This window comes from Chaetodon trifascialis, chromosome 23, assembly GCF_039877785.1.
Source record: "Chaetodon trifascialis isolate fChaTrf1 chromosome 23, fChaTrf1.hap1, whole genome shotgun sequence".
NCBI classification, from domain to species: domain Eukaryota; kingdom Metazoa; phylum Chordata; class Actinopteri; order Chaetodontiformes; family Chaetodontidae; genus Chaetodon; species Chaetodon trifascialis.
In genome coordinates this window covers 12,155,248-12,181,263 of record NC_092078.1, presented here as the reverse complement: position 1 = coordinate 12,181,263, position 26,016 = coordinate 12,155,248, and the positions used below count along the sequence as shown (strand labels likewise).

Below are 26,016 nucleotides of genomic sequence, written 5' to 3'. Positions count from 1 at the left end.
TCAGCATGTTATACATAGATCATTTTAAATCTGTATTTGTGAATACATATTAGATAAAAACGTGTTTTTCATCTGGTTATCTTTCTATCACTTGTGCATATACAGTAACAAATTTACCCTAAGTTATTCATGGGCTAACAGTTATTCATACCAGGTTAGATTGACACAAAAACAGCCCTTTGATGAAAGTGAATGTACAGGCAGAGTGGCAGCCTCCTGCTCTCCACCAATAAGAAGAGTCGGAGTGAATTAGGGGTGGGTCCTGTGGGCGAGCATGTTTGAGTGCACACTGCGCTCAGACAACTTGATACAGAGTAACAGTAAATCAGACAGAGCAGCTCCTTCAGCGCCAGCAGTGAAATTGTAACCCTGTTGCAAGTATTTTTGGCCGCTGATAGGACCGAGTGAGATCACTGCGGTCTCTTTTCTCGGATAGACTCAAGAGTTGTTCGTCAAGAGCAACGCAGGGACCGTTTTCACTCTCATTTCTGCTATATCTCCCTGTTATATCACACTGGAAATGTCCGAAAACAAGCCGAATGATGAACCGAAGTTATCTACGACGGACAGGGTGGTGAAATGTAAGTGTAATTTTTTAATGGCACACTGAAACGACACGCTAACCGCTCGCTCCAGCGAGGAGCAGACTTGGAAGAATTCACGGCCGTAGCAGCAGACACATCGAAAATTGTTTGCTGGCTATGGAGGAAGAAGGGTGTTAGCCGAGCTATGACAGCAGCAGTGAACTAGGAAGTGAGGGGTAACTCCAGTTTGTGGAGCTTAGCAAGAATTCTTCTCGAAATGTGTCACATTCTGCCTGTGAGGAGTGATACAGCCGCTTGTACATAACACTGTTTTCATTAGCGGGGATTACAGGCAGCAGTGTTGGCAGATGCATGATCATTTGATTCATACACACAGTGCACAGCTTTACTGTATGCATGCAGATATTGCACAACCGTTGCATTCAACCCAAGGGCGATTTTTCCCTCATTTTGCATGCATCACCTAGCATACTTCACCAAAAGGCTCCTCTTTTTTTTTTTTTCATCATTGCATAATACTACTTGATGTCGCCTGTGTTTTGTAATCTCACATTTTGGGGGTGTTCGTGGTGTGCTTGTAGTGTTCGTGCCATATGTGCTGGTGCTTCCTGCCTTCTGTGTTTACAGGTCTGACATTCCACCTTTGCAGCCTACCATAATAAATGCAATAAAGGTCACAATCGAGTCGACCTATCCCTTTAACACCGAATAGGAGCAATGTAGCCTGTCTGCTTTCATTCTGTTGACATCTTGTGTTTACTTGAAGGCTGCACTCCACTTGACTTGCAGGATTAACCCCTATTTCTGCTGTAGAATATGAGCGCTTGATGAAATTTATCACGTTGGAGGGCAGATTCAGAGCCTGTCCTCCGTGACAGAATGTGTTTATTTGTGCTGGCTGGTTTTGATCCAGCACTAGTTGCAACCATTATCCTCTCCAGCTCCAATCCATCACAACAGGCATGTGCAGCGATCACAGTGTGCACAAGCACAGGAGGGAATTGTTGAGTGATTTAACAAGGCTTAGCTGCTAAGGTTCAACCTGTTGAAATGATTTGATCATCGGTGATCATTAAACATGCAGATTCTGCTGGAAATGCGATGCCCCAGTGTTCAGACGACCATGACTGGAATCATTGACTTACACACTATATTAAGGGCAAGCCTGAGGTCTGGCTCGCCCAGCTCTATATAGCAAATACAGTTCCACCTCATTGCTCTCTTTGGCTTCGCTTGTGCCATTTGAGACAGAAAAAACAAGAAAAAGTTTAACAATACTACACATGCGAGTGTTTCTTTTATGTAGCGAGCTCAGAGCAGTGGCTTCATTTTGCCCAGAAAATGGGGTTGAGTGTTAAAAGAGAGTCACACCATGTCTTGGGTGCCTTTGTAATGAATATTTGAAGAGATCACCCCCCCTCACAGTCTCCAGCAACTTGAAGGGTAATGAAAAATAGATACGACAAGTATGGCTTTAAAAGAGATTTAACAATATGGCTGGGAGATTGCACGTCTTCATGCCGCATCTTCAGTCCCCTCTGCTTAGTGTCGGTCCGCTGTGGTCTTAATCAGGTTAAAATGTATTGATTTGTCGTTAAAGATGCTGTCAGGGAATCTGAGAGCCCAGCTTCATGGGCTGACTCTTAAACCTGCTGTTGAGATCAGCAAAGTAATTTAACTCATTATTCATTCATCAAGTTTCAAGAAGTCAGTGTTTTGGTAATGCATCAGTATTATGACAACACAGACGGCGGCTGTGTACAAAGCACCTCTGCAAAATAACTGCAGGCTATAGGTGTGAAGTAATTTGTTTTCAGCTGCCTAGTTTGCTCTGCTACAAGGTGTCAGTCTAACTTATCATAAGTGCTTTGCATCCACCTGTTTTCAAAACGCATTACCATAATGCTCCCGAACGCTGCTGCCGCATAGTAATTATTCATAAGAGTTTAATCGGCCGAGGCAGGAGGAGTTGCATGATTTCCATCATGTTTTTATCCCTGACAGAAATAAACCCAAACTCGTGACATATGAATAAGGATTATGTTGTGACTCAAATGGTAATCCTGATTATTCTGTCCGATTTTGTGGTCGTGATGTTTTGCTGCTGTTATTAGCCACGCGGCTGCAGTGAAGGCTGTTTTCATGATTGGTCGACCTGCTGGTTAATCTTTGGTCCATAAAATGTCTTTATATCACAGAAGTTTAGATATGAAGAACCTGAAACCTGTAAATGTTCAGTACTTTTGCTTAAAAAAAGTATTACTGTCTGAATATGTAAAGAGGTATATTAAATGACAGTTTGCACTAGAGCCCCCCTCAGTTAAATATGAAACAATCATGACAACCGCCGCGCTCCAAAACAAAACAAGCTCAGTAATGGAGTTTTTCCGTCTCCAGCTAAGAAGCAGGGCCTCCGAGCCCCCGATGTTGCGCCGGGTCCCTCTCTATAAGTGGGGATGGATAACATCTGACATTTGACTTTTGAGGAGAGGCCTCCGTGCTCAGACATGCGTGGGTTGGAGAGATGGTGGTGGTGACAGCGGCGCAATGCCAGCCACTGATCCCAGCTGGATAGCCGAGTCATTTATAGAACAGAACATTAAGTAATACCACATACTTGATCCTTGCCTTACATGTGGTCACCTCCGTACGGTCCTCCTTCATGTTCATAATCTGGGCGTCGTGTGTGGCCATCTGTGTGCCATCGCAGTGTTTCTTTCATATCAGGTGCGAACACGGTGTAATAAAGAGGTATAAAATGACCATTTGTCACTTGATTTGCATGGGAATAGGATTACTGCGGGGATGTTAAGTGATTTAACTGTGGAGGCTGTTTGTGATTTTAGTCCTTTGTCAGTCTGCTGGCTCCGTGTTTTGTAAATTTCATTAGAAATAGCCAGCCATATTTTGGTAAAGTCAGAAGTCCCTTTGTGTTGTGTGTGGCTGCTTTTTGACTATAAACCAGGGGACCCATGAGGTGAAGTGAAGTGTGTGTTGGACTCACCATGTGTGCCAGTTTGCCAGTTATTTGCTGCACCATGAAAGACTGCAGTGGAGGGTTAACCCCGCTTTCTCACCTTTTTATTTTTAACTTCTTCTGCCAGACAGTCAATTTGAATCAGGGGAGAATAATGACGTACCTTTCATGCTCTGCGGGACGGATACAAAGCACGCCAGATGACATCAAACCGTCTTAATGCGTACGGGCTTCCAATATCCTTGGGTGGCGGCATTGTAATTTGACTGGCTGCCCAAAAATGCGAGTGTTTATTGTGTGGATACAAAGATACTGAACATTGCAATGCAATTTAGTCACTCTATTCGGTTGTTTTTCCTCTAATGGATAGAATCGATCTCCTCTGCGAACGTTGCCTGAGAATTTGATCCATTCATGGCAGCTGCTCACTGTTTCTTGACTTGCTTTCTTGAAAGGGTGAATGGAAAAGAGAGGCAGCTTGAGCCGAGTGCAGCTTGCTTTGCTCCGCATAATGACGGCTGAAATAATAAGAGCAATTACTTTGGTCAGTATTAATATCCCAATTATTAATCCATGTTTTGGAAAGACATTGTTTTATTTTACTGGAACACAACACGAGATTCAAAATGACAGAAATCAACTGTGATCTGTTGCCAAAAACATTCTTTTGTTCCAGCTTCTAAATTATGCTGCATGTCTTTGTTTTATGTGATAATAAACTGAATATCTTAAGAAATAAATGAATAAATAAGGTGCAGATTAATTGAACATAAAAGCAATCATTAGCTGAAGTGCTTCAAAATACTAATACGGCTAATGCAGCTAAATGCAAATGATTAAACCCTCCACACATATGCAGTTACGCTACAGGTGAAAGTGTGAAAATAATCCTGCCAGCAGCCAGAGTTCTTTAATCAGAGGCTGTGATTGGTCAGACGGTTGACCTGTGATCAGGGACTGCTTGATCCGCCGCACCGGAGCAGGAGCTTCAGTGGTAAACTGTCAATAATCATACACAGTCAAGATGAAATATTGGTGAAAGGAAAAGCCATAATCACAATTGTTATTAATTATGCAGCCATATGCCATGATCTGAATGACTCTGTGTAGTTTGCTGAATGGTTCGACTCTCAGCTGCTAGCCTCCATTGATTTTTAGCGTTTGCTTTCCAGACTCCAGCCTTGTCAGGAACGATGAGCTCGCAAGATTTGGGTTGGGCGTGCGAGGCTGCCGCTCTGTGTGTTTTAAACCTTTCTGAATAAGTTAGTCAGTAAGCCAGTTTCCTTCAGTCTTCAGGGATGCCCCCTCGCCGTCTGCTGTCATGTCTACTTTGCATGTGAGGAAGCCTGTGTGCCGGCGGCTGGGGGGCCGACCATCTCCTCCTCAGCATCTTTTGACAGCGGTCCACTCAAACAGCTCGACCTGGAAATGACGCCAGCAGCAGAAACTGTAAGTGACAGGAAGAGAAAGCGAACAAGTGATCAAAGCTTGTCCTGTGTCTGCTCGCTGTCCGCTGTGACTTAAGAGATTCTTTTGGTGGTTTTTTGTTAACAAGGCGTTGCATCATGGCATAGTAGGGCACGACCAGTGTTGTGATGTGATACACTGATGCACAGTCTGTGGTATTCAGAAACTGAGTAAGTGCACCTTTACCGCTCATTAGATTAAAGAGGAATTAGGCTCTGTTGTGGATTTAGGGCACAGCAAAGCAGTGGATTTGGACAGATTAAGCTCCATATAGGGGGATAAAGGCGGCTCTGCTCAGAGGTTGTAATCTGACTCCATGCATTAGCTGCTGCTCTTGCTAATTCTTGTGAACAAATGGATGTTGGGTCTTGATAAACCAAGAAGGGGAGAGAAACTGTTTACCTACCTTGGCATTTGTAGATTATTGTAAAGCCTGTGTGTACAGTTTGGGGATTGGCAAACCTTTGAACTCACGCTGCTGATACATTTGAACCAGCATAGTTTTGTCAGCAGCTGTTTTATAGCTTCTATGTTGATGGATGGAGTTTGACTGTGGCTTTGTACGATGGTGCCTCTTCATTAGGTCCCTTAACATGCGCCACATTTTCCTTTTCAGCTACCAAAGTACCAGTACCCACAGTGCACATCCGTGAGCCATAGATCATAATGCTGCACTATTGTGTTTGGTAAAAAAAAAAAAATCTGCCTTCCTATAAACAAACCCTCAGCATTTCCCATTTCGTGGCTGGCATACAGCAACACATGGTCCCTTTGTCAGCTACAGCGGCTAACAAAAGCCATTTGGAACAGAGACAGCAGTCGTGTGTCATCAGATCCCTCTCTGGAGCTGGTCGCAGCACTGTCACAAATCAATCAATACAGTGTCTACAACAGATGTAACTACATATTGGGCAGCGAGCACAGTGATTGTGGGGGGAGGAGAGGCTAACCCAATGAACTGGGAGCGACTGTGTTGCTGGGTTATTAAAGAGGCCAGTAGAGTAGTAAATCTGCTTTCTCACCTCAAGTCTGAATCGGGGGCAGAGGATGGACAGGCAGCAAAGAAATTAGATTTTTAGAGGCTTCGCACTTGTAGACATGCATCATGCCCACAAGCTACAACATGGGTCACTTTTAGTTAATTGAGAAAGTGGATTTTCTGAAGAATTCAGATATAGGAAGCCATCTGTCATGGGGTTGTTGCCAAAATGCTATTTAGTTAAAATTGAGAGTAAATGCTTTGTCAAGGGCTGGCTTAACAGAGACTCAATTCAATTAACAACTCAGTGGATGACGGTCTGATTCAGGACCGATTTGAGCGCGTGTTGGACTTTGTCTGATTTTGCACTGATGCTATAGTTGTGAAAGTTTTGTAGCTCAGGCCATAAAATTGTAGCACGAGTTAGCACGAGTATAAAATGTGTGTTGCATATCTGAAAACAACCACAAGCGCTGCAGTTCATGGCTTTAAGAGGCATGTGGCTGGCAAAGGACATTAATGTTGCATGCAGGGCACCATCAAAAACAATAAGAAGTGTTTTCATTTTCTTTATTGGCTCTTGGAGTACAAAACATCCATATATTACACTTCAACTGAGCACCACAAACCTCTGGAAATTTGTATAATCACACACACACACACACACACACACACACACACACACACACACACACACACACACACACACACACACACACACTATCATTTATATTAATTTCATTATATTTGCCACGCACATATATGAAATAAGCGTTCACCTCATACTGTATTTCCATTTCAGCAGCGCTAATATGATAATAGTAAGACTAGTACTGGTAGTGACAGTACCAATTTCAACTTATTAATACTTGTCAGGGGAGGGAGTGTGTAGGAGTGTGCAGGATGAAAGGATGAAAGTGGCTGAGGGGCGCTGCGGATGAGCAAGTGGGTATGAAGGCAGATTTTAGACAGACTACTGCTTCGTGGGCTATTATTTCGCCAAATTGAGCATTTTGTAAAACAATGTAAGAACATAAATCCATGCAAATAAATCTTTCAACAGGCTGTAATGGTTTAGCTCTTGATAGCAGTGATATCTGTAAGTGTCTGGTCAGCAGAACTGGCTGCAGATGGAGATACTGTGCCACTTTTACAGTTGGTTGCATTGAGTTTTAGTATTCTGGAAGCATTTCATTACTTTTGGAAAGTAGAGTGAAGTTTTCTCTAACTTTCCTGTCCCATTAATTTTTGGGGGGGACAGGAAAGTGTAAGGGTATCTGACTTTAAGGATCTCTTGGCTGCTCTGTTCATTGGCAGTGGTTGTTCATGAAACACAGTGTCAGTAATGTTCATTTTGGTGTCACCCGGGGAGACGCTGACCCGACAAGAAAGTAAACGAAGAGTTTGAGCAGGTTGATGCAGTCATATCTGCGTAATTTATATCGAATCATCTCCAAAACGAGTGGCTGTCTGTTTACATTTTTGAATTGCCTGAATATTTATTTAACCCCAGCCCACAGGTATGCACACACGCACGGCCACCTAGAACCACATGCAAAATGAGAAAACCGTTTTAGCAACGCTGAATAGCGTTTTGTGTCTCACAATGAAAGATCTCTGAGGTAACGTTTTTATCTGGGGCAGACCTCTTCTGTTTGAACACGTGCTGCATTTGGTGAAAAACATACCAATATGCTAAATGAGAGACTTGTCTTCGTGGGTTGGGGCGAGCCCCTGCATGCTGCTGTGTTGTGCCAGGCGGTCATGTGTATTTAGGTATTGGTGAAATGAGTAAAGCCATCTGCGGGCTGCCTGTAAATGGTAGATTAGTAAGCAGAGAAAAGTCACCACAGGGGGAGAGGTGTTGTAACTCTTGTTTTGGCTCATCGACCGGTGTGGGGGGGTGGGGTGGGGGTGTGACACGGGAAGGGCACGCGCAGTATCTCATGGCAACTGTCTAGTCGAGATTGCCTCCTCTGTGCTATCGTGTAGGCATCGCTACTTGTTGACACCCACACACACGCTGAAGCAAATGCAAATGCGACCTGTTCCTATGAAGACCTGATGAATATGTAGATTCTTTTCATTCCGCGTACCTGCATGTGTGTCAGGGAACACGCACGAACGCAGGCAGCGCACAACCTGAGCACTTTATCCGACATCATGGCCCTACAGATAAGTCAAACCTTGGAGAGAGTTAGCTATGATGACCTTGCTGTGCTTTTTTTTTATGTTAGCACACACCAAACATGGACAGTGCCGGTTTCCAGAATGACTCCAGAAAACCATTTTTTTTTGTCCAAACCATTGCACCCATTGGAGCGAATCCTGGTAATGACAGCCAGCGAGGCCTGGTGTTCCCATCTCAGCCAGCGCTGAGTGGTCGTTACTGTCCATTTTCCTTATTTTTTTATTAAAGCATATCATCTGTCAGAGCAGAGTGGGATTTCTCACAGAATTTGTCTTCAGCACTGCGTTCCACTGCAGGTTTATTCTGGCGGGAGTTTGGTTTGGCCGATCACTGAAGCATGGGCACAGAGAACAGCGTCAACCAACATGGCATCTGCGCTGTGCCCAGTGGTTTCTGGCCAGTGACGGGCGCCCAGCCTTCAAATGCAGTTTGACATTTTTCAGGGCATTTTCAGCACTGGTAGCATTTGACTATAAACCAGGAGACTCTTGACGGGGACTCAAGGCATGTGTTGGGACTTTGTGTACCAGCTTGCCAGCGGTTTGCTGCTCTCTAACCCCCACTTCCTCACCTGCTTATTTACCTCCTCATCATTTCAGCAGCGGCTCGAGAAATGAATCTACTGCCGGATAGATTTTATCAGACAAGTTGACAGATCGTGTTATATTCACAGTTCCTTTTAATTAACAGGCCAATCAATACTTTTAATCAAGTGTTATGGATGCACTTTATTACAGTCTCGAGTAACAGTCGGGGAAAGAATAAGAGCAATGGAGCCACTTTTATTTTTTTCAATCTGGCTGTGCTGTGTAATGTGATTTAGTATTTTTGGGGGCATTTAGAAAATGCATTTTCAATCTCAGCTCTGCAAAGCTTGCTTTTAACAGTAAGGATTTTTTTTTCCTCTCAGCTCCATTAAGCAAATGAACAAAAATTAGCTTAATTGAGGAAAGCCCTAATTACAGATGGGTGAATAAGCGCATTATATGCCGCTTTGTTTTTCCTCTGCTCATCTATTCAGTCAGTGTTGATCCTGACAGCCGGGGCCGGGGTTGTTCCTGCGTTTCAGGTGTTGTTAGCTAGCTAGCTAAAGTACCCAGTGTGTGGACGAGAGAGAAACTCCAGCTATACAAATACAGCTGGAGGTGAGTCGAGGCCCCAAGGTTTATTTACATGTGTTAATTATAGACCACCTGGCTGAAAATGAACCCTCTTATTCAACACGGTGGTGTATTTAGTGTCTGCTTATCGACCGTAGGAAAAAAATCTTTCATTGGATGTCAGCTTGTTCTATAATTGACCCGACAGGATGTTGTTTTGTGAGATTATGATGAGACAAGACAGTACTTCCTGACGTTGACTGACACACTTCTCATCAACATGCATTGTTTGTTCATTTCTTTCAGACTTCAGGGCTTGATTTAAACTTGATTTTGTTCTGCAAGCTTATGTCTGGATGGTGACTGGTTAGACCTGCGAACGGATCTCCAAAAATGTGTCATGACACAACCAGGCAAACAGGGGTTAAGTTTGCCCCAGAGCTGATGGTGGCAGGCCTCTCAGTCACTCCTGCCCACGTGGAGAAGCGAGGAAGGCGGGCCGCTGCCTGCCCCGCTCACTCAAGACACACTCTGCAGAGGCTGGACAGAGCCAGAGTCGTGACTGAGTTTTGTGTGTGTGTACGCATGCGTGTGCGTGTGTGTAGTAGGGAGTAGATTAACTGTAGAGGTGGCGTGTATTTGTTACCATGCCCTTGCTGTTTTGTCCCTTGAATCAGGCCACTGGATCAACTCAAAAACATCCACCAGGTGAAATTTCATTACTGGCTGTCGGCCCTTTAGCAATTCATTTTCTCTGGCATTGTTCTGCTCGTAATTGCAAGGTCAGTTTACCTTGTTTAAAGTTAGATTTAATTTCCTCTCCAGTTTGTTCACAATAGACTGCAGCTTGCCAGCAACGCAAGGCAGAACAGACAGTCACAGCCCCCTGAAAATAAAGCCGACTCAGAGTTGGCCTCCGCAGTTGCTAGTGCGATCATCGTGCAAACTGATATCTCATCAGTCTGAGCTCATGGTGCGCCTCTGTTAGCCAGATTGTGGAGAGGTTAGTGTGTCCCAGAGCTCCGATTGATTTTGTGCCTGTCCAAACACCGCCGGGGAGCCATACATTACGATGACCAATCATTTGAGCCTTAATGCCGCCCCGCTCCCTATCGGACCATTATGAGTGGAGACGGGGGGCTCGTGGAGTCCTTTTTGCTATCAAAGGTTGCATTGAGCTTCAGAGAGATCCTGTTTTTCAGTGTATGGTTGATGCCCCAGTCAGCTGTCACACGTTTATACATGCGTCCATGCGTTTTCATGTTTGTGTGTTGTTGACTTGGAGCGTCCCGTTCCACTAATGTAGTTTTTTGTTGTGTTAAACCGGCTGCAAACTGAATCACTGTGCGAGAAGTGTTGTTTCAACAAGCTAATCTCCACTCCGTGTGAACTCCCGAGCCCAAGATGCGCACCCATTGTTGGTAATTAATGCTGCTGTCGCACCCCAGTCCTACCTACACATGCACACACTCGCTGGCTGTCATGTCCTTTGGCAGCTTGTTTGTTTCTTTGCTATCGTGCAAGCCTTTAATAGCGGCCCAACCCCCACAGAAACCAGTGAGGTTGTTGAGCAGCACAGACACTCTACTGGCACACAGTTGCTGCTGTGAACACAAGTTTGTGTATGTCCACATCCATGACACAGAGTCTCAAGAAGTCTAAAGTGTACAGCGCCTTTGACAGCTTTTCTACAGAGGCTCGACAGTTACTTCAGTCAGCACTGTCTTTTTTCAGTCTTGTGAAAATGTGAGACACACTGCACAAGGCCGATTATTTTCCTTTACACTGGCTCAACTATTTTCTGTCTCTGTCATGTATTCCAGCCACCCTGCAACAGCATATTTCTTGTCTTCCTCCTCTGTTTAGTTCTAGCTGTGGTTCTGCCATCCCTGCTTTCAGCCACGACTACAATGCTTCCTCTCGGTCACCATCTGCCGTTCATTCAGCATTTCTTTTCGTTGCCTTTTGAACACTCGCTTGCTCACGCTGCTGCTCGACTGTGTCAGGCCCATGTTATAAGACCAAAACACCCATAATGCTTCAGGCCCGTCTCCCTGTATAGAACGTAATCTGATCCCCCTGGAGGAATTTGGCAAGGCTTGGGGATGGCCAAACTGAGGTACAAATCAGTGGGTCGGCCTGCAGATAGTGTATCTCCAAGTGATTTTAAGCCAGCACTTCAGCAGCGATTGGCAGAGCGAAATCAATTCAGCATTCCCCCTCCACCAGACCAAATTCATGTTTTTTTTCTCCCCCTATCTCAAACACTTCATGACAATAAGGTTGGCAGACAATAGCTGTAAGCTGCGTTAAACATTCGTTGAATGCTGTCTGTTTTGTAGCCAGCAGTTAAGAGGGCAGGGGCTTCTCCTCAGCATAACAGATGGTGTATACAGGACAGAGCTGTGCAGTTCCACAGCATTAGGCTGGCACTAGGACTGCATGGAACGACTTTATAAAGCCTATTTGTTTGATAAAAGTAAATAAAGTGAGTCTTTCAGAATCAGCAAACTGCCATGGTATATGGCTGTGTATGCTTTTGTGTCTCTGTTTGCATGTAGTGTAGAAATGAAAACAGTCGTTCAATACAGCTTGTCCTGCATGCTCAGCTTATTTATAGAAGTGTTGCAGGTACTGTACTTTTTTTTATGTAGCCTGGGATAGCTTAGCCCCAGTTTGTGCCCCTCATGTATTAACGTTTGGCTCATAGAACTAAGCAATTTCTGAAAAACCCAGAAGGTCGTCTAAATATCTGGATGAGAAAGTGTTACGCTCACTGCACTACGCTGTGATAAAGATTAGTATCCTACCTCTTCAACTGTGCTACTGACTCCTAATCCAAACAAAGATGACAACTGTGTGAAAGTTGTTGTAATTCCCATCCAGGTAGCCAGAAATAACACGTCTTCTTGCTTGTTTTATACAAAGCAGGAACAATGTAAGTCCATTGTTTTTCATGAAAACATGAAATGACACACGATATAGACAAATATGACTTCATGTGGCTACAATCTTTGTTTGGCACAACTGGGGAATTGGTTAAAAACCTTTGTAATTGTACATCAGATGTCATTTTTGTAATTTTTTTTCACCCACATGGTTAGAATGCAGTGGTAATAATAACAGGCACAATCTGTTGCTAAGAATTGGGAACATCTTTGAAAGTTTTTAATGTCGTGTCTGTAAAAGTAAAAAGATATGTGCGTACAGCAAAGGCAATGCGAGAGGCCTTGGACGACAGCAGAAGAGAGACGAGACTCCCTTCAGGCACTCAAGCTGTCAAATGTCCCTTTTTAAGCACTGAACTTATTCACTGACCTGATCCTCAAGGACACATGACCTTTGCAGCAGGCCTGAAGGGATTAGGGGTGCGACCTAGGCAGCCCACTACTGCTTGACCCACACTACCCAGCAGCACCTTGAGGTTTTTTTTTTTTTTCCTCATTAAGGCCTTTGCTCCTACTTACACTTCTTATCTTTGATTGGAGGCTGACTGCGGATACGACTTTCAATTGTGATGCTTTAACCGCATTTAATCTCACGGCTGCTAGTAAAGCCTGCACAGATGGTGCCTTCAGCATAATACTCTTGCTCGTGAATTTCGAAAGTGCGTTCTCTGCAATATGGAGGTCAGGCTGGCGGCAGAGAAGGATGATTTACTTTACAGTCACTTTTAGCCCAGAAGAGTTGCATAATAGCAGCTACTTCAGGGGTTCCGTCTCCTGATATATAGCACTGCTCCAGGGGGCTTGGAACGGCGAGACAAGGAGTGTGTTTGTGTGTGTGGTTCGTGAGGAGTTATATCCTTTGCTGACTCAGAATTCCTTTGGTCTGTAGAGAAGTAATTCCTTTGTTGCCCTCCCTCCCTCCCTCCTATCCCAGCCCTGTGCTGTTTTTTTTTTGCCTTTCTTTCTTGGCAGTCAGGTGTCCCTGCTGGCAGGAGAACCCACCACACCCGCACAGTCATGGCCTAGATACAGAGATGAGCTTGAGAGGTGGGCGTGGGCAAAGGGGAAATGGAAGGGATGGCAAAGGAAGGGGACTCTTAGGGGCCTTGTTGTCTTGGCAAGGGGAGGGAGGAGGTGGCTGGCTGTGCCATCCCATTGCCTCACCACCTGTCCTCAGAAAAACCACAGTGAGTCTGCCAGAAACTAAAACTCAACCACGGATCTCTCGGACACAAGCGCTCGATGCCAGAAAGATGCTTCTTACAGCACTAGATGTGTCTTATTGTACTTGGGTTGTACTTTGTGTGCTTAGATGTTTCAGCATTGTTTGTTTATTTAGAGCGCCCGTTAAATGCCGCTTGCCATTTCTGACCCTCCCTTGTCCTTCTGACACAGCATGGAGGAATGCCATTTCACATATGTGATGAGGCTATTCTTGTATGGTTGGGAGGGTTTGCCCCAGTCCACAGGTCACGGTGATAGTGGCAGGGTGGTGTTCACTTTCAAGTCAGACAGGTAACCTTCACAGCTGAGAGGAGTCAGGGTCTGTGTGAGTGTGGGCTTGTGTTGTGGGGGGGTTAATTAATGAGAAGGAGTGTTATCTACAGTTCAGGCAATGTTTTATTTGGGTCAGCCTCATGTCTTGTGTGCTGCTTTTACAAAGTGTGGGTACAAATATAGACCGGCCTTATCCCCTCTGTATGCATCTAGTAATTGCATTCTAGAAATGCCAACATCTCGGCTGCCAACAAGCCCTCCTTGGGAGGTGCGATCACGCCTGTTGAGGCATATTATCTCAGAGGCAAGCTGTGAATGAGTACAGAAAACACTGAAGTCAGTTGGAGTTTTTGGAACGTAACAGTATTTTGGTATCGATTTACATACCACGTTGTGTTGTATTAGATGATATTGTATCAGACTGTCAGGAGTCAAGTAGTTATGATCCTTCTAGATTTCTAATTTGCGATTTGAGATGTGATGTGGTGTAGAGCATAGATGATTCCCTCATCAGCCTGCCAAATATTTCTGATGTTCAAGGCATCGCGTGTGGCTGCCATACAAGATTAAAATTTAAAAATTCACTTCAGTCATACTCCACGAATAAGACATAATGCGTCTTGATACTCGATCGCAAATGTGTTCTGAAATCTGAAATTCCTTTTCAGTGTTCTCTCCAGAGGGTTTACATATGTGGATGAAATATTTAGAAGGGGCTGGAAAAGCAGGAGACACAGCATGACTCTTGACAGTCGACTGCAGCAGGCAGTGAAATAGATAATTTAGTAGCAGCATTAAAAAGTGTAGCCCAGGTGCAAAATGTAGAACTAATTTGCTTACAGAGCTGACAATTTTATGACCAACCAGCATTTTAAAGCTCAAACTTACTGCCAAACTCAGTTGCTCCAGCATACTGCAGTATATTTTTACTTCTCTGGCATGGTATCATTACAGTCTTGAGTTTCACATCTTTAACTTAGAAGTAAAGGTTTTGAAGTCAAAACTTCAACTGCAACTGTAGCTGAACTGCACACATCTGTGTCTGTGTCGTGTCCAGCGACCCGTCTGCATGTCACTGCACACTCACAGAACAAACCACCAACAAGAACGCTTTGTAAAGTGGCTGCCTGCGCGCTGGCGATGCTCTCCAGGGTTAGTGGGGACATATGTTCTCGATAGACCTGTGTCGTCAGTCCTTCCCAATACAAGCGCCAGTTGACAGCATGATGGAGGGTGGGGAAGGACTCACACAAAGGTGGTTCTGTGCACGTGCAGAGCCATGTTTTTGTCCAGACTGAAATCCGCACACGCCCACCAATCCCTCCTTAGCTGCCTGACCTTTCTGTTTACCATCTGAAGAAACTGTTGAAATCGTAGCCTTGAAGCCCTGCGGAAAGATGCTATCACTGAGTCAAAGGCCATACACAGCACAGCACAGACCGTATGGGTAGCCTGATTTCCTTTAATTTGATTTATGAAGGACAATTGCGATGGCTTGTCTTTATTTGAGTTTAGGGAGACGATATGAGAATATTGGATTTTTTTTTGCTTCTTTCTGGCGTTTTTCATTTTGCAAGCTGTGTTACGTCTGTTGACAGCACAGTGCCGACAGCCAGTTGACCACCAACGTGTTCGTCCATTCTGCACATTGCTTCGCTTCACTGTGGGTGAAATCACAGACAAACACCCAGTCAGATAACTTTCCTTCTGCCACTTAAGGGCTATGGAAAAAGTTGCCCCAGAAATGCTCAGTGGCAGCTCAGTGCTTGTTGTTTCAGGGCCCTAAAATGACAAGTGAAGCAATCAGCATGTTGCATATATGCTGTATTTCTTACAATGGCACACATCAGTGGGAGTTATGCAGATAAGTGTTGCTTTTACATGCCACAGGTTCCGTTTGTGGAAACAGCTCGCATACAGCCGAGCATGCACCCAAAGCACCCTGTCTTCCAGATCCTTTCAGCCTCCTCCATTGTTCCGTCTCTGCTATGCTCCAAAGCTGATTACAGCGCCTTCTCTAATGAAAGCTAATCCTGTGTCACGGCATTGTGGAGGAGGAGGAAGGGGGGCAGGCCTGAGCATGGCAAAGCTAGCAGGGGATGTCTTCTTCAGGGCCTGTCAGAGTGGCTTTCAGAGGAAATGCCAGAGAGTGTTAATGTCTCCGCAAACCTGGAAATCTGCGAGGTGTTTTACATCGAGACTGAGCTTTTTCGTGCTGGCCCATTGGCCCTTAACACCTTAAATGCAGGGCTGCCCAAACTTGTAATGGCCTGTAATGATTCACTTTAACTACGTCCAGTCCAGCCATCATAGCTTCTCGGTGGTTGGACGTGATTTGTCTAAATTACTTCAGTGTTGGAGAGTTTGCTGTTCTCTTGCACTCTAAGTGTCTCTTACTGGTGTTATGCCTTTACATGAAGTCATTCATTGGGAAACCCTTTCCTTTGAACACCTGTCTACATTCACAGAAATATTTACACATACACCCAGTTTCCTGATTCAAAGCTATTACAGCACATTAAGTACTAACTGAGTACACTAAGGCATCACACCTTCCAGGAAAACAGTACTGAAAGTCATATCAGTTGCTCCTCTTGCCATTGATTCCTTCCTTTTTTTGTTTTCATGATGTAAATATGCAATCCTGTCCTATTTGCGTATGCATTAATGTGGCTTGCCTTGTTTTTGTTGGAATTGTGACTGCTTAGACGTTATAATGAAAGTTGGAAATGATTCGTTACCATGTGTGGTACAAGATTTTTTTTCCAAAAGCTACGTCTGCAAGATCCGAGCAGTCCAGCTTATTTTAGCACTGATTTGGAGAGAAAAAAAACAATGAAGGGAAAGAGATGGTTGTGGTTTGGAAGTGATTCATGTGTGCTGTCATTGGCCGCAGCTCATTGCATAGCTCCCCCGACTCGTCGATATTTAGCCTGCTAGATAACTTTCAGGCTTCTGCGAGGGAATGGCAAGCTCTCAGATCACGTGTTTGAACAGTTCACACAAAGTGAGATAGCGATCGAGCACCGATTGGCAAGTCTATGCCATTTTGCCTCTGATCCAGGGGCTTTTGTCGGCAATCTCCAAAAACTGTCAGCTTGTGGAAAATCAGGGCTACAGTCCTGTTGTGTGAACTCGGCGTAAGATGACTTCTGGCCTGATAGGGAAATGCTGCATTTTACAGTGATATTGACAAAGAAGCTGCAGATGTAGATATTCACATCATGGCTGATATTAGATCCGCTTAATGTGGGCAGTATAAGCACCAAAGCTGATGGAGTGCGTTAGATTGATGGATTTCAGTCGCGTGCCTCTAATGTGATTTATAATTACGTAAATTTACATTAGTGCTGAGGCAGAAAGAGGCAATATGACAAAATGCTAAAATATTTCCACCATTTTCCTACATTTATTGTAATTACTAGTTGAATCATAAGTTGCTATATGAAATATAAGCCACCATGTTGCCAAGTGTCTTGAAAAGTAAGACCCTATAGCTTCAGTCCAAGACATGTAAAAGCTGCTGTGCCTGAAAACAGCCCTTTTCCATTGGGAGGAAATAAAAGCTCTTTCATGATGTCAGTGTTTATTATGGCTTTGTAGATGGTGAACTGACTGCAAGGGTCACAATTTACTATAGACTATAAGTTGTGGGAGGATGGTAAACCTGCAGGGAGGTCTCATCACAGAGTCGGGGGGGTGGATTGTTTTTGATAGATTGACAGATGCTCTTTCCCCAGAACCCTTTTTTCCCCTCCATTTTGACTCTTGATGCATTTTTATTTCATTGACTGATCTTTCACGCTCCCTGACTCATGCACTTCCCCCACTCCAGCTCCAAATCTACTCTAGTCATTTGCCAGCCGTGATCCAGGTCCCTGGCGGCCTCTCACTCCGACATCGATCGGCTGCTACATTGATGGCTCACCACACGCCCAACCACCACCAGAAAACCAGCGCAGGGACATCCCTTAGAAAATGCCCCCCCCCCCCCGCCTACTCCCGTCTTTCCATCCTTACATACATTCACCCACGCCAGCCTCCCACGCTTAAGCTCTAGCCTCACTAATTAATCAGGGACTTAGTCAGAGTGCTGTCTGAGCAGTGGTGCATTTTGATCACCTGCTGCTGCTAACTCTTTCCACATTTCTCATCTAGAATCTGTTGAGCCAGCAGCAGGATTAACGTTTGCTTGTCACTCACTCTCACATTGCTGTCGCCCAGGTCTCTAAATCACTGCTATGGGCTATTTTCTGTCAGCGCTTGATGGTCTTTGATAACCCTGACAGCCATGGCAGCAAGAATGCAGGGTTTGGGGTATATTGCTGCCTTGTTTAGTATACGACCAGTCTATCTTAATAATGAGGATCCCTGGATGGCGGCCATTGACGTGAACCTCTGTGCACATGGCCACGCATGTTATTGCAGTGAACAGCTGTCGGACGCACCATCGCACTCCTTTTGTTTGTGTTCACCACCTTCTGCTAATACATTATTTGTAACAGTGGAGTACGTATGATAAGGCTTTTGCTCAGATTTCCAGCCTTGGATCAAGCCGGTGCAGAATGTAACATGCTGCTGGCGACTCATTTTTAAGCCAATATTTTGATGGATGAAAGATTAAGACTGAGACTCTACAGCTCTGTTTCCGTAGCAACCCCTTTTACTCACTTTTATCTAATATCTCTCCTGTTTGTTGATGCAATGTAAAAGCTTATATCACCGCAGCAGACGATCATGGCCAGCAACTCTTTAAAGCGCAGTAATAGCCCACTGGTGGCATTTAATGAAAGTTACAGCCATTAGTGCGACAATTAGTTATGACATTGACCACAGGCCATGCGGTTAAGTAGTGAAAATGTGCAGTGAGAGAAATTTAAGATTTGATATCAATGATCACAGTGTGTACAAATACTTTTAGTGCTTCTTATTTGTATAAACTAGTTAAGTAATAGTTTAAATAAATATAATGAAGAGTAAAAAATAAATAGCATAAGTAGTTTCAAATTGAAAGAACCCAAGAGGCCCATTATATATATGTGTGTGTGTGTGTGTGTGTGTGTGTGTGTGTGTGTGTGTGTGTATATATATATTCATTCATTCATTCATTCATTCATTCATTCATTCAACATTCAACCTTTATTTTAACTCGGAAAATACTTTGAGTTAGAGACCTCATTTGCAATGTAGCCGAGAAAAACAATAAAAACAAAAGCACTTAGACATGGAAAAAGCCAATGACATAAAACTTACATTAAAATGAGTAAGAGGAAGAGCAATAAAAGCCATAGAAGAAGGACCCATTTAAAATAAATAAGATAAATAAAAGCAACAACGATGAGTAAAAACAGTAAAAATGCAAACCATTAATCAAGTAAAACAGGAGCACCTAGAAGCATAGTATGAAACGATTAAGGATTTAAATTGCCCTATGGATAAAAATGAGGAAAGCTTTAAATGGCTCTGCATCTTGTTCCATGTTGCAGGTGCGCAATATGAAAAACTGGATTTTCCAAGATCAGTAAAAACAGCTGGCACCTGCAGCATGATCCAATCACTGGACTGAGCATGATAAGAACCCACATTAAAAGAGAGCATAGAATTAATGTAAGAAGGTAAAAGACCCATAAGAGCTTTATAAATAAATAAAACCCGGTGTCTTTCTCGTCTTACACTGAGAGAGGGCCACCCAACCTTAGTATACAGGTCACAGTGATGGGTGTCATAAGTATCTCCAGTGATGAATCTCAAGGCCAAGTGATAAACAGAGTCCAAGGGCTTCAGAGTGGCAGCAGAGGCATGCATGTATAAAATATCACCATAATCTAAAACCGATAAAAAAAGTTGCCTCAACAAGCATCTTTCTACAATGCAGTGGAAAGGAGGGTCTGTTTCTATAAAAGAAACCAATTTTCATTCTCAACAAAGACACAAGCTTGGAAACATGACACTTAAAGGTTAACTTTTCATCAATCCAAATACCAAGGTACTTATATTCCGTCACCCTTTCAATATTTGCACCATTCTTGGTAGAGATGATGAAGTTGTCAGAGTTTTGTTTTGTGATCTGGAGAACAACATAAATTTTGTTTTGTCTGCATTGAGAACCAGTTTATGATTATTGAGTGCAACTTAAACATCAGAAAAACATTTTTGGAGGGAATTTAAGGCAGAGTGTGCATCGTTTGCAATGCAGTACAATACGGTGTCATCTACATATAAATGAATATTACTCCCAGTGACAACTGAGGTAATATCATTGATATGGAGCGAGAACAAAAGAGGCCCCAGGATGGAGCCTTGTGGGACACCTTTTGCTAATTGCACAAGTTCAGATTTACTATCCCCAATACACACACACTGCTGTCTGTCGCTAAGGTAGCTCTGAAACCATTTAAAAGCCAAGTCATCAAACCAGAGACTACAAAGTATTTTTAAGAGCAGTACATGATCCACTGTATCAAATGCTTTTGAAAGATCAATAAAAAGAGCTGCACAGTGTTTTTTCCTATCTAAGGCTGTAATGATGTCATTTAAAACAAAGGTGGCTGCAGTCTATGTCTTTCCCGAAATCCTGATTGATGCATGCTGAGGATGCAATGTGTTGAGATGAAAGATTTTAATTGTTTTTTGACAAGAGACTCCAAGACTTTTGACAGGCAAGATAATTTAGAAATAGGTCTGTAGTTATTTAAGTTAGAAGTTCCACCACCTTTATGCATAGGTGTTACATAAGCGACTTTCCAAACCTTAGGAACTGTGCCATTTAAAACTGAAACTTTAAAAATGTATGTATTATAGTTGACAGCAATTGGAGCAGCAACTTTTAGAAAGAAGGGGTCAAGTTTATCCTCTCCCACAGATGTCTTGGAATCCAAGGAAAGAAGTGCGTTAGCTACTTCATCGATAGAAAAAGGCCGCAGTGAAAAGCAAGGAGTTGGCGTAATATTGGCGGTGGGATCAATAGTAGAGAGTGGTGGTCCTATATAAAAGTTGTTGAACAATTTACCAGCAGATGCAAAATGATCATTAAAAGCAACACAAATCTCCCTGTGGTCTGATATAGAATATCCCTGTGCTGTGGTGAAAGGAGGGAATGAGACAGAAGACTTACGGTTAAAAGATTTTACTGCCTTCCAGAAATTCCCAGGATTAGAATAAGATTTTGGAATAAGATTTAAAAGATAATCAGATTTAGCCGTTCTTATTGCAGAAGTACATTTATTTCTAAGCTGTCTAAAAGAAAGCAAGTGACCAGAGTCCCCAGTACGCCTGGCCAGGGCCCAGGCTTTATTTCTCTCTTTAATCAGAGAGGAAATTTCTGATGAAAACCAGGGGCTTGACCTATTCTGTATTCTATATTTTTTAAAGAGTGCATGCTTATTAACTATTAAGTTGAATGATTTACAGAAGTGGTATATGCATTACACAGCGGCATGTGTGTTCCATGTAGCCAAAGCTGACCAGCAAACAGTGCTGAACATCCGCTGGAGCTTCACAATAGTACATGCAGAGTGTTGAGCAAACAGTGGATTGAGTGTTATATCGCAATGCTATTTATTTAAAGGAAAAGGTTCAGCAGCTTGAGGACTCCTCTGTGGTTAAACACAGTCTTGGGTGTTTTTTCCCTTCCTGAATACTGCTATAACAAATAGAACTGGCTTGCTATTAATTTCAGGGAATGAATGGAGTCATTTGAAGGCACAATTTGTAATTTTAGGGTATGAATTATTAATTGTAGGAAGCAAATTAAGTAGTGCAAGTTATTGTACTATTACAGATTATTAATTTGAGGGAGTGATTATATGTGTGCACAGATTATTAAATATGTTCACTTTAATACCTGCTGAGCTCTGCATGAACACTTGTCTTCATGGCACAATATCTATCTTTGATATAGGCCCGATGAGTCTTTATTGACTGTTCTGCTCAGTCCCCTTTTGCATTTTTATTTTATTATTTTCCATTTTTATTTCTCTGTCTTTGCACTCCCTGTCTGTCTGTCTGTCTGTCTGTCTGTCTGTCTGTCTGTCTGTCTGTCTGTCTGTCTGTCTGTCTGTCTGTCTGTCTGTCTGTCTGTCTCTGGGAAGGTGAGTGCTGTTGACTCTGCTCTCCTTCCTGCTTCAACCACAGAAGTAACCACTCCATTTCCATACTGCGCAGAGATACTGTATATTCGGCAAACTCAAAAGCACTGAGCTTCAAAGCTAAGCTCTGCTAAGCGTTTCGTTCAGGACCAGCTTCTATCCCTACTAATGCATGGTAAAGAGGTTCATGCCAATTTCTAAGTGACCTTTTCACCGTTAGCCCTAAAGCCTGCTGGCCTTTTGAATCTCTCCTCCATCCCCGCCTGCCAGATGTTGGACCTGTATTTTCTATAGGTTGGCTTCCATTTTAATACATCTTCACATGACATAATATTGGAAAGCTGGAGTAGTTCCCTCTTTGATGCACTGACTCACATTGCAAATACCAGGTGTATGGATTCAGCTGCTCACTCACTGGTAGAATCCAGCCTGTTGACACTTGCTTTTGCTGAATTATCCAACAACTTTAAGTGGCCAATAAATCCACCAGACAACTGCTCATCCAGTTTCCGACCATTTTGAAAAGGCTGCCCGACACACCGGATTTCACCCATCATCTTCATGCGCAATTCTTTTACCATCCATACATACATATTGCATTTGTGAATCATACTACTACTACATTATTAAAAGGAGGAAGGGTTTTTGTGAGAGTAGCCTACCATTCCTGTCCTGTTTTATGGGTTCTTTAAATTAAGCTGGCAGTCCCCTCTTGAATATTGCTTTAATCATTTCGATGTTATAAAACACCTTTTCTGCTGTGGACTGTGGCCATCGTTGTGCAACTGGAATTTACAACCCCATCCCAAAAATGTTTAGATGCTGTTTGAAACATAAATAAAACAGAGTGTGCTAAAGAGCTAATCCCTTTTGATATATATTCACTTGAAATCCGTACTAAGAAATATATTTAATGCTTTACCTCACAAATGAAAGGAGCAAAGAAAGTTGCTGTGAAAGTTGTGGAATGCTCCAAATACACCTGCTTGGAGCAACAGGTTCATTAGTAACAGGTGACAGTATCATGATTGGGTGTGAAAGGGGCATCCTGGAAAGGCTCAGTCATTCACAAGCGAGGATGGAGCGAACACATGATTTTATGAAGGATATTACTGCATGGGATCTGGATAAAACCACTGCAAATGATTGCATTTTGCTTTTATTTACGTTTTGTACAGGGTCTCCAATTTTTTTTGGAATCGGGTCTGTGTACTATGTTAATCATATGTAAGGAGCCGATTGTCTCCGTGGAGTGCTGTCTTATGAATTATTGATTGACAGTGTTATAGGTTTTCTAGATGAGTTGAAGAGGGAGGCGGAGTTGTAGAAGAACTGAGATACCAATTACAGACCTGACATAAAGACATCAGGCTGGCACATCCAGTGTGTGATGGAAACCGTATCGCAAATAATTTATCACCATGTGAGTGCAATGCGTTGTATAGTTCAACTGCTGCAGTCCTTTGTTGTCAGCAAAGATAGCCATATCCTCTGCATTATGCATGTCAGGTAATCAGCTTCCGAATGGATTCTAGTAGGATTCTAGTCGTATTAATGAAGCGACGAAACTGCTGCCAGATGACATTTGAAGTTGAGGTGCTTTCTGAAGAACAGCATGTCCTTTGTTTCCTGCCGCCTACAGAAGCTCATGCATTCTGTTCATCCTGGACTCCTAAACATATCCCGTTCTAATTGAATGCCGTTATGTAATTTAATTAACAAACCCTGGCTGTCAGCGGAGAGTGACTTGCACACTCTTGGTGCCCTCTTCAACACTTGGCAGTCGTCCTCTGTGCGTACGCCGCACGCAGTGGATGCTCCATCACTAAAAGGCTTCCAACTGGGAAAAAGTCTGACTGAATTTTTTTTTGCTTTTTCATTCCTGCACTGCCAATAGTAGATTCATCTCATGCATACTGTACAACTACATGACGCTGTTATTCTAGAGCATTATCCAACATTTGTCGGTGTGTCTTCTTGTTCTCCGTGTATTGCCTGTTGCTGCTGCATGCCACTCCACTTAGGTTGTGCTGGCTTATCCATGGATGGACTACCGAGCATACTGGACCCAGGCAGCCAGAGGACCAGTGGTCTTAACCTGCACCACCTCAGAGATGCAAAATGACCACAAATGAAATGGCTGCATGGCTTGCCGTTGTTTTCTGTCTCTTTCAGGCCAGGAGAGGTAGGGGGCTTGTGACATGTCCATGCCAAGGGGCCGTTGTGTCATAATAATCTGTTTATGGTCTTACCTGGCACCGGTATTTACGTACCATTCGATCAGATAGTCAGTTTCCACTTGAGAGATCCACACAGAGATCTTGCCTGTGCCGCCAGCCGCTTACCTTGCCTGAGGATAAAGAGCACAGCACGGCACAGCTGCGTCATTCAAAAAGGCAAATGGATCAGGGGAGTAGTGACTGCTGTTTTGTGCGAGTAAGGAAACAAAGGTATAGATCAGTATCACGCGTTAGATCAGACATCGCTCTGCCTTTGCATAATAACGTGTGACCGTGCAGTCAAATTACTTCTGGTATTCTATGCTTTGTATGAACTGACCTTTGTTGCACTTGCACATAGTTCTGAAGTCTTTGTTCTGCCTCGGCTCCCTGTTGGTCATGCTGAGATTTCCACTGGTCATGCTGAGTCTTAGGGGAGGAAAATTGCTGGTGCGGTGGCTTGTCTGGTGCAAGGTGGTGGAGGGTTGGACGTGGGCGGTGAAAACCCGAGTCTCACCCACGCTCCACAAGGACTCCCGATGCCTCATGCGCCATCACCAATTTCTTGGGGATCAACTGGGCTTCTGATGGAAAGATCTGTGTGTGTAGGTTCCTGGACCTGGAATTGAAAGAGTTTATCATAAGTTGTTGCTTTCCTCGCCAAGCAGTCTGCTGCATCTGTATGGTTTTAAAGGAATTCATTTGTTTTATCGATGCCCACTCGTTGGCCACAATCCCAACCTAGCTTGGTCAATGCTGACTTGACACAGAGGCAGTTATTAACGGATAACTCGCTCTTCATGAACGTCTGGGTCAGCCACAGTCAATGTTTGCTATAGGTATTGCTGTGCGGTTGATGAAAATAAACTAGCACCATGGCTGTCAGCAGTAGCACGAGTTAGATATCGATCTACTGGCCGTATTGTGTGTGTCGAGCTGTATTATATCAATAAAAGCTCTTACAATTAAATTCTTTAAAGCTATAAAGTAGAGGCATGTTTTGTGGTTTATAAGTAATTTTTTATTTGGGTTGATTTGGAGTTGAGAGTTTTCTGAATTCCAGAAGTCTCTCCTGTGTATCTCTGGACGTGACCGTACTGTTGTTTATTCTGTGTTTATCATGTCAGGCGTCATGTCAGCACGCTCACCTTTCAGTTGCAGCAGACATCTTAGCTGCCAGCTCAGGCCAATATCCCGCTCGCACTCCGTGTTCTTCACTAAATGAAGCCAGGGGTTGCTCGGCGAGTTCTGTCTCACTCTCTCCAATTAAGCTGATCTGTCCAGCGCTGTATGACTGCACACCTCCCGCTGTCTCATTCCTCAGAGAGATCGCATTAGTTCTGAACTACACCAACCCGAACATTTCAAGCTGCCCGTTTTCCTGCTGCTTCTCAGCAGTTTCAGATGCTCTGCGCCCCAGTGATACAGATTTCTCAAGAATCACACCGGAACGCCGGCTGTACTCTGAGATACACCTCTGATTCCAAAAATGTCGGGATGCTGCGTAATCTCCTTTGTACACTCATGTGTTCACAAAGTGGTGACCCTCACTCCATCCTTGCTTATGAATGACTGAGCCTTTTGAGGATGCCCCTTTCATACCCAGTCACGATAAGATCACCTGTTACCAATGAACCTGTTTGCCTGTGGAGTGTTTTTCCTTTTGTTCCTCCTGTCCCAATTTGTTTGATATATATGTGTAAAATATAAAGAATATATTGCCTTAGTTCAGTTGAATCCTATGCTCTTATGGTTATTTTGTACACAGCGTCCTCATTTTTTTTGGAATCGGGGCTGTAATTATTCTCCTCATGAATGTTGCATGGACAGAGGTGGCTGCTGGGGTTGATGTTCCAAAGCTTTGCAAGTTCAAGACCTGAGACTCAGAGCTAATCTACTGAAGAAGGAAATCATTAAATGTTGCTATAAACCTTTCTGACCAACACAAGATAGTATACTTTTATTACATAAACTTTAAAGTTTATTTAGCACGCCCTCCAGACATT

General features: G+C 43.5%; 1 protein-coding gene across 2 annotated transcripts in view; it reads left to right on the top strand.

The window, feature by feature from the left end:
- The first annotated feature begins 246 nt into the window (after positions 1-246).
- LOC139351095 (protein phosphatase 3 catalytic subunit alpha) overlaps positions 247-26,016 on the top strand; it is a 62,901-nt gene continuing 37,131 nt past the window's right edge. For both annotated transcript variants that reach the window (XM_070992774.1, XM_070992773.1), the window contains exon 1: positions 247-581. In XM_070992774.1, the coding sequence (XP_070848875.1) occupies positions 521-581 (61 nt within the window). In that variant the 5' untranslated portion in view covers positions 247-520. The remainder of the gene's footprint in view (positions 582-26,016) is intronic.